Below are 9735 nucleotides of genomic sequence, written 5' to 3'. Positions count from 1 at the left end.
GGAACATCATTCCAGAGCCTACGGGGCAGACACAACAAAAGCACGGTCGCCCCTGGTTTTCATTCATTTTGTAGGTCCTTGGCACGAAGGAGTTTGAGAAATACTTAATTTTTATAATCGGCCTCAGGTCTTAATGGGTTAAATGACTTGTTCTCTGTCATAAAGCATCATTTGTTAAAAACATCTGTAGTATCCTCATAGGTTTGTGTATTGTTTTTCAGGATCTGATCAGTCAAAGAACAATCATTCCAGAGCTGCTGCAGTGTGTCTGGTGCTGCTGAGTCTTCTATTGGCTGGCATCATTGGTCTGGTCATAAAGTGTGAGTGTCATCTTTGCATTTTATATTTGTGTTGATTTTACAATAAATGTACATCTGTTCTTGAGGTAGGCTAATTGTTCAGCCCCCAGTTAATTTGACCCATTGGGATACACAAATAAGTTGGTGTGTCCAAAAACGTACTGCGTTGGTTACTGCACTTTGGCTTTGTAGGGCAGAGTAGGCCTAAAGCTCATTAGTATGTTGATTCTCCTTCTTGCAGATTCTGAATTGAATACAGAGAAAAACAACCTACAGTCCAGATATAACAATGTAACTGAACAGAAGGATCAGCTACAGTCCAGTTTTGACCAGCTACAGTCCAACTATACCAATGCAGCTAAAGAGCGACAAGACCTGAAGAAGAGACTTTGTGGTCAGTGAGACATCACTATTTTTATTAATTGTTATATGATGTTGTACATCATTTACCATTAATATGAGCAAACGGTTGCTAACTTTATTATTTTGTTGTCAGAACCACATGGATTTACATTTGATGATGGTGTGTGTCATTACGTCTCTACTGAGAGGAAAACCTGGGAGGCGAGCAGACAATACTGTAGAGACAGACAATCAGACCTGATGATCATAAACAGCAAAGAAAAACAGGTGTGTGTGTGTGTGTGTGTGTGTGTGTGTGTGTGTGTGTGTGTGTGTGTGTGTGTGTGTGTGTGTGTGTGTGTGTGTGTGTGTGTGTGTGTGTGCATGGGTGCATGTGCGATTATGCGTGCTGTACAGTTTGTACTTCAGTAACCAGCATATTTTCTGTCCAGGACCTTGTTAAGACAGTTACTGACAGAGACGAGAACATGTGGCTAGGTTTGACTGACAGAGACGAAGAAGGAGTCTGGATGTGGGTAGATGGAACAACACTGACCACACCTACGTAAGACTTTACCTTACGTTTAACTTTTCTTTATTTTAACTAACATTTTAACTATATTTCACATATTTGCTGCCTTTGTCTAAATGGTAATAAATGTTATTATGACAACTATACCTATTGTCTATCACTATCCAGTTTATTTGTAACTAATATGATATCATGTTTAACAAACAAAATATTTAGAGGGGAAAACATGTCACAGTATAATACAGTGTAATGTGTTCAATGTTTCTACTTCATCAGGTACTGGGTCGATGGTCAGCCTGATAACCAGTTTCAATGGGTAGAAGACTGTGACTGTGCTGTGTTTTGGAATGGAGGTCGGAAAGGATGGCACGACAATCCATGTTCTCAAAGTAACCGTTGGATCTGTGAAAGAGTTCTGTGTTGAAATCATCATTTTCACAATGTGTCAAGCTGGTGTATTGATGGGTGTATTCATTCACATGTGATAGTTTATATGTTTGTTTGGTTTAACTGCCTTGTAATTCTACCGAATATGCACTCTAGATATTGCATTACAATTGATAGGAATATTTTCATTAGGGGAGACAATGAGAATAACATGAACTTAACAGCCGTTTGTTACATTGTAATACCATGTCATTGTTCATATAGACTAGGGGACCAGATGTGGCTTCTAACAGCAAATGCACAATTATTTTGCTTTTCTAAGCTAGTTTTTCTATTGCAAAGTAATACACTCTGTTTGACCCATCTCTTTATTCCCTTTTAATATTACATACATTTTGGTCAATTGGTTTGTTTCATTTTTGCTTTGACAATGTAAACGTACTTTTTTTTCATGCCAATAGCCGCTTTGAATTAGGGTTTGAATTGAATTGAATTGAATTGAATTGAATTGAATTGAATTGAATTGACAATGTTTCTCTCTGGCCACCAGGCTGCTGCAGTATGCTACAAGGAGAAGGAGGCAGTCAGAACCGAAGTGTAATAATAATAATAATAATAATAATAATAATAATAATAATAATAATAATAATGATGATGATGATGATGATGATGATGATGATGATGATGATGATGATGATCATCATCATCATCATCATCATCATCATCATTATAGTTTGAACAGTTACAACTAGAAGTGATGTTTCCTGTATGCAGTGGTAGGAAAAGGACTAAAATGTTTTACTTGTGTAAATATTTCAATACTGCAATGTAATAAAAAGTAAACAAAATTCAAAGTACAAAAGTATCGGTATCAAAAGTAGAAAGTACTCATTATGCAGAAGGTCCCATTTCACAAGTTTTCAAATGTTTAAAATATATAAAAAATCCTTTGAAAATAGCAGATCTACAAGCTCTCATTGCGTCGCAATGCAATGCATTGTGAGCTTTGTAATAATAATCTAAATCTACAAAGTAACTAGTAACTAAGTTTTCAAATAATTGTAGTGGATTAAAAGTATAATATTTGCCTCTGAGATGTAGTGGAGTAGAAGTAAGAGTATTGAAAATCGGAAATACTCAAGTAAAGTAAAACTACCTCAAAACTGTACTTAAGTACGGTACTTGAGTAAATGTAATTAGTTACTTAGTTTACACCACTGCCTGTACTGTATGTAGGTTTGACCTTAGGTTAAGGCAATGATTAGGTTAAAAGGTTTTGGTTTTGTTAGCTTTCCAAATGCAATCTGTAAGGCACCGGCCCCAGGTGAGTTGAATTTGTATTTTTTATAAATCAGTGCTATTGAACACCCTTTGCGTCTGTGTGTGGGTTTTACAAATATGTAAAAAACATTAAAATGAAAAAAACCAATGAAACATTAAAAAGCGCTTCTAAACCTCCTAACTCCATTGGATCCTCAAAACTGTCGGTCAAACCACCTCCAACTTTGGAGATTGTTCCATCATTGATTAGGATGACGAAAGGAGGAGTTGGGTAAAGTGATGATAATATAAGGACACATTGAAGTATGAACATTACAGAGGCTTCCAAATATGAATACAAGAGTTTTCATGTTGTAACCAAGCTGTATAATAGCATCCTTAAGACGTTGGTACTTAAGCACCTTGGTAAGGATTGCCTCTTCCAGACTGTAGTCAAATGTTCATCCCACTTCCAAAATGGTCATTCTCTACTGTCCTCATCAACAAGAGTATCTAGAGTATTAGCTGTAACATCTGAAAAGGCATCATTATCATTATTGCACAGCAGTTGAAACACAAGAGTACTTATACATGTTGGCAGATGATGAAACATATGACCTTATGTCCTTTACTAATAAGTCAACAATTATGTCATGCCCAGCAATGTACATTCCCAATCAGCCATTCAGAATATGTGACAGACTTTCAGTAACTGGATTGTGGTCATGGTGTAGACAATGAGGAGGAAACGTATTAGGGTACCACAGAGAGAGATTGAGTCTGGTTGGAAGGAGCTCTAATCTGGCTTTGACTGTAAAGGTGACTATATCCTCATCAACTGCATATTTATTTTAATATTGTATGAGAGGGCCCAGGAGGGTGGGGGCAATGGGGAGGAGGTGTGAACTCATAAACTGCCACAGCCACTGTGTGTGTGTGTGTGTGTGTGTGTGTGTGTGTGTGTGTGTGTGTGTGTGTGTGTGTGTGTGTGTGTGTGTGTGTGTGTGTGTGTGTGTGTCTCAAGCACCAAAGAGGAAGCAGCAAAATGGTAAATAGCCGCCACAATATGCGCAGCGTAGCATAGCTGCAACGGTGCATTGCTCTCTCTCCCCTTCTCTCATACACTGTGTGTGTGTGTGTGTGTGTGTGTGTGTGTGTGTGTGTGTGTGTGTGTGTGTGTGTGTGTGTGTGTGTGTGTGTGTGTGTGTGTGTGTGTGTGTGTGTGTGTGTGTGTGTGTGTGTGTGTGTGTGTGTGTGTGTGTGTGTGTGTGTGTGTGTGCTTGCATGCGTGTGAGTGAGTGAGTGAGAGAGAGCTATAATTGGCACAAAATATTTTCAGACAGGGGTCCGCAGCCAAGTACATAATTTAGGGGGCCTTGACATAAAAGGTTTGAGAACCACTGTGTTACATCACTTCTGCTGTGACGTAGAACTGTTCAAACATAATATGACAACACTGGTCAAAGTATAAGAACTTTTGTAAGGCGTAACAGCTACAAGTTGATGTGATCATACTGTAGCACATTGATACATGTTATAACTTTATTTTTATTTTATAACGCCACACAACTCAACTAGGACTTTATTGGGAATGCGTGTTGGGCATTAGTTTAGGGTTAGGGTTAGTGAAGGGTTATCAGTAGTGAAGCTATACTACAGTAGCTGAACTACATCAGTGGGAGGGGGGACGTTACTATATGGTACCAGAGCCAACCAACCCCAAATACATTTTAAAGATACTTGTTAATTGCAGCCGAGGTACTGTAAGGCTATATTGTTTGATTTCTTCAGATTCTCCAAAATGAATAAATACATACAGTAACAAGCAATGTGCTCCAGTATGTTTTCCTACAGCCTAAACCGACAGCATCTTCAATACTAAATGACTACGACCATGTGGAAAGAATGTTGTTTTATCATATATTATAAAAATGCTATAAAAAGTATTACGATCTGTTATTGCAGAAGGAGAACACTTCCTCCTGTATGTTCCCCATTTATGACATGCATGGAAGACAGACAAGGGTGTGTGTGTGCGCGCGTGTGTGTGTGTGTGTGGTGTATCCACTTTTGCTATTATACTGTAAATACAAATCTACCAATTGTACCAGTTGTTGATTAAAAACAAAATATTTAGAGAGAGAAAAAAAATATTGCAAAGTAATAATGACATGTTCATACTCCTATAGGTTCTGGAAACCTGGTGAGCCTAATAGCAATGTTTGAAATGAAGACGTGTTCAATGTGTTGAGTACTATAATCACAGTGGAGGGAATGATATACCAATATCCTGAGACAGAACTCTGCATCTGTGAAATTATTATCAACTGAATTCCTCATTTTCACAATGCATCAGTTATGTGGTGTGTTGGTACAGCTACATAATGGTGTGTGTTGAAGGAACATTTGCTTTATTATTTATCATTATTCATAATTTGCTATGAATTATTCCTGATCATGTGATGAAATGTTTTATGTTGGGCCTTGTTTTAATATTGCTGCTATTATTATGATGATCTGATTATGGTGATCTGCTGCCCTAGAGAGGGTGCCGTTACTTATGTGGGTGTCACTCTGTGATGAGACACAGGTGAACAGGTGATCACAAACCGGAGCGGCAGGGCAAACCATTTTCCAACCACACACTATAGAATAGAATAAGATTCTACAAATCTTTTTGTTTAAATAGTAGAAAAGTCGGGCTGTTCATTTTACTGTTGTTAATAAATTACCTTATAATGAAAAAACAGAATGTGCGTTGTTAATGCAGAAGTCGCTCTAACAGTGTGTTTACATGTTGTAGTTTATGTGTTTGCTTTGGTTTGTCTCCCTTGTAATTCTACCCAAGATGCACTGTGTGGGCATTACATAACCATTCATATTCTCATTTAGTATAAACATGTAGCATGTAATATAATAACATGAATTCATTCTGCCTCTTCAAAAGAGACTTTGTCTCAATGTTTTTTACTGGTTAAAGAAAGGCTATCTGTTCCATTTAAAACAATACATTCAGATCAATAAAATGTGTTAAGTATTCTGCTGAAACTGAACGTTTTAAACAAACTTTAACATTAATAAAACAGTACATGACCTAATTATTTGACTGCACTGTAAATGACCTATTTGTGTCTGATTTTGAGACACCATGGGAGTTGATATAAACTGTTTCACCTCTATGATAAAGAATACACTTTTGCAACAAATGTACAGTTTGTGAAAATGAATACAAAACGCCCCTGGATTTGGACTTCCTTAAACTTAGGACAATAGATCAAGGAACAACTTCAGATATTTACATACCAGTCCATATCTAAACAACTATATCAGTTGCATTTTTAATATAATTATGAGGAAATTAGTTCAAATGGGAAGTTCTGAAGAGGCAGCTGTACAGGCAGCACAATGGAATTTCTCAATGATGACATCCCCAGTGAAGGAAATTAATAGTTGTAGCCTACATACTGTAATGATGGTACTTGGTACAATATTGGCCTATAAATGGACATTGTACATGTCTAGCATTCAACTCTATTTGCAAAGCTCTGGAAGCCTTTCTAATGTCAACAATTAAATGTATATTAATCATATGAGTATCCCATTATTTGTTTATACACCGTGAGTTTACCACGGTGGCCTCTTCCACTCCTGACATGGTTATGACAGAGACCGTTTTTTTGCTTTGTTTGTTAGCCTACATTCACAATGTGATGCGCTCATGCGTCGCTAATTTTTGCTTTCCATAATTAATGTTGGATAAGGAAGGCATACAGTCATTCTGTTGTGCTCACCACATCACCTCCTAAACGTGCCTCCCATAACTGTCAGCCTGCGCTGTTTCTCTCTCTCTGCTGTGCTGACAGACTCTGGTGCTGTGGTGTCGTGCACCAAACATAGAAGATCTACAAGCCCACAACGCGTCGAGTCAGTGACGAGTCGTGGGCTTTTACATCAGCTGTTATTTGTTTAGGTGTGACTCTTGGGCCACTGTAGTCAGTGATTGGGCCACTAGACCGCAATGATTCTAAAACGGGGCAAAAATTATATTTTTTCTTTTTTTGCTGGACCACCAGCCCATTAATGGTCTGCCCACCGGGCATATGCCCAATATACCAGATGCCCAATCCAGCCCTACACACACACACACACACACACACACACACACACACACACACACACACACACACACACACACACACACACACACACACACAAACACACGTGTGTAATTGCACTTAAGTCCACACACCCAAAGGTGCAGAACGCAACACTGACAGAGAGACATAAAGATGATTGTGTGTATTATAAATGAAAGAACAGCATATACATACAGTACATCCTGCCATCTGGTCTGGCTGAGACAAAAAAGGAAGAAGAAAAAGGGGTAGTTTGCACAACTGGTAGAACAATAATACTTCACTATTATTTCAAAGCATTCATCTTCATCTTCCTCTTTTGTGACTTTAAGTTTTCCAACATGTTGTAGAACACATGCAGTTTGACATTGAACTACAATGCCTGAGGACGTGTATGTCAACACCGGGCCAGATCTGACGAAGAAGGTCAGATCTGGCCGAGGAGAGAGACAGATGGAGATGGAGGAGAGAGGAGAGATAGAAGAAGATATCTATCTCACTCCAGACGACCTTGACCCCATCTATGAGACTGCAGGCGACCATGACCCTGGGGCAAAGCAGGATGCTGCACAGAACAACACAGCACAAGAGCAGCATGGAGGTAAAATAAAATAATGTACAGAGGTGACCTGACACGTGTATGGATGTTACAAAAGGACAGTGTAGTGGTATCTGGAGAAGTGCATGGGTAAACACTAGCCTGGCATTCGCCAGACTGATAACGGGGATTCACTCTCACGTTCCTCCCCGGTGTCAGTCTGGACTTCAGCCCATAGGGAGCGAGTATGAGAAATCAGAAAATGACCGGCCAATCAGTGACTGCGTTTCAACTGCTGTCCCTACAACAGTGAAAAGCATCAAAATTCAGCTTCTGATTTCTCATACTTGCTCCTTATGGGCCCAAGTCCAGACTGATGCCGGGGAGAAACATAAGAGTGAATACTCGTTATCAGTCTGGCCAATGCCAGGCTAGGTAAACACTACTCTTTCAAAAATATTTCAAGGTGTAAAATACATGAACCTTGGGCCTGCTTAAAATAATGTTGGTGTTTTTCAGGCTGTGAGGAGTCAAAGCAGAATCACTACATAGTTGTTGCAGTGTGTGTGGGGCTGCTGTGTCTATTCCTATTGGCTGGCATCATTGTCCTGGTCATACATAGTGAGTTTCATTCTATAAACACTATCTTTATTGTTGATGGATGTTGATTGAAATACTTTGGGCTCTATTGTGAGGCAGGTGGATTGGCGTGGGGCATGCAGTGGACGGGCAAATTTAAAATGTCTGTAGGCGAAATGCCTTGTTTTTCCGTTGCCTGGACGTTTTGTATTTGAGGGACTCATCTTGAGGTGTGGGAGGAGTTGACTTAATGATTAATCAACTCACACTGTTATATTTGGATCATATAGCCTGACATCATTTAATCTTTTATTCAGGTGTTTATGTACAGTCGTGTTTAATGAGTGAGAGAGATGTTTTTTTGTCCAGTATACTCAGAGCATACTCAGAGCCTACAATTATAGCGAACATTTCTCATGGACATGTATGCACTAACCCCCACAAAAAAAGAACTGCTGTATGGACCTCCTAGTCCAGGGCTAGTGTTGATGTGGTGGCCTCGTTATTGAATCCACCTGCAACAAACCCATAGGCCTAGATAATACAGTTAAGCACAATCAAACCTAACCGTGAATACTCTTATTGGACTCCAGTCCAATAAGAAGGAGATGAATGAATGGTGAGCGGTCATTGTTGAGAAATAAATACAGACACGGTCTTCATCACTCTGAAGGGGTTTATTTCAAAATAATGATCTGCTCACCATTAATTATTCCACTAATTATACAGCTATTTAATAAAGCAATTAATACATTGATAAAAAAATTTAACAACAAAATGATTTAATTGATTGTAAGATAATTTAATTGGTAAAAATGAGATTACCTATGCCAGGAGGGGCCAGTACAGGTCTATATTATGTCACTGCATTGACCATTTCTCACCTCAAATGTTTTCCAAATCATTCTTTAGTGTAGCTACTGTTTAGCTGTAAAATTACATTGTGTGTTTGTTTTGCACAGCTGCCTTGTTGAATAGGGCAACAACCATTCATGTGCATTGTCTGCAGCAGTCTGTTATTGATAGCAGCGGTCATTATAGAAAAATAACAGAACGTTGAATTTACTGATTGATCAATCAGGATCAAACATTCAACCAAGCCGTGTAATAAATACCAAACATCTGTCACCACACCCCACCCACCACGTTGTTCACTGATCTTCACACCGGTTCACTTGTTACCCCAAAATAGAGTCCTTTGTGTCACCGTCAATTGAAGATTATCAGAACAAAGTTGTACGTACAGTAAAGCTCATTAGTGTGTTGATTCTCCTTATTTCAGATTCTGAATTGAATACAGAGAAAAACAACCTACAGTCCAGTTATAACAAGGTAACTGAACAGAAGGATCAGATACAGTCCAGTTTTGACCAGCTACTGTCCAACTATAAGAATGTAACTAAAGAGCGAGATGACCTGAAGAAAAGACTCTGTGGTCAGTGAGACATTGCTGTTTTCATTAATTGTTATATCGTATGTTGTTCATCATTTACCATTAATATGAGGAAACAGTTGCTAACTTTATTATTTTGTTGTTAGAATCATTTGGATTTACATTTGATGGTGGTGTGTGTTATAACGTCTCTACTGAGAGTAACACTTGGGAGGAGAGCAGACGATACTGTAGAGACAGACAATCAGACCTGATGGTCATAAACAGCA

General features: G+C 38.6%; 2 protein-coding genes across 4 annotated transcripts in view; both read left to right on the top strand.

Annotated features, from left to right (window-relative positions):
• The window catches only part of LOC311046270 (uncharacterized protein), a 249409-nt gene that overhangs the window by 27875 nt on the left and 211799 nt on the right, over window positions 1-9735 (top strand). The window lies entirely within an intron of this gene.
• The window catches only part of LOC311045925 (C-type lectin domain family 17, member A-like), a gene marked incomplete at its 5' end in the record, with an annotated part of 158061 nt that overhangs the window by 521 nt on the left and 147805 nt on the right, over window positions 1-9735 (top strand). The window contains 4 exons of the mRNA XM_084057997.1: window positions 222-320; window positions 541-693; window positions 796-929; window positions 1094-1206. Coding sequence (XP_083914123.1) covers window positions 222-320; window positions 541-693; window positions 796-929; window positions 1094-1206 — 499 coding nt within the window. The remainder of the gene's footprint in view (window positions 1-221; window positions 321-540; window positions 694-795; window positions 930-1093; window positions 1207-9735) is intronic.

The sequence above is a fragment of the Gymnoscopelus microlampas genome, assembly GCF_963454915.1.
Source record: "Gymnoscopelus microlampas genome assembly, chromosome: 5".
In the NCBI taxonomy this organism is placed as follows: Eukaryota; Metazoa; Chordata; class Actinopteri; order Myctophiformes; family Myctophidae; genus Gymnoscopelus; species Gymnoscopelus microlampas.
The sequence above is the reverse complement of the archived record's forward strand: the minus strand, read 5'-3'. Positions and strand labels throughout refer to the sequence as shown.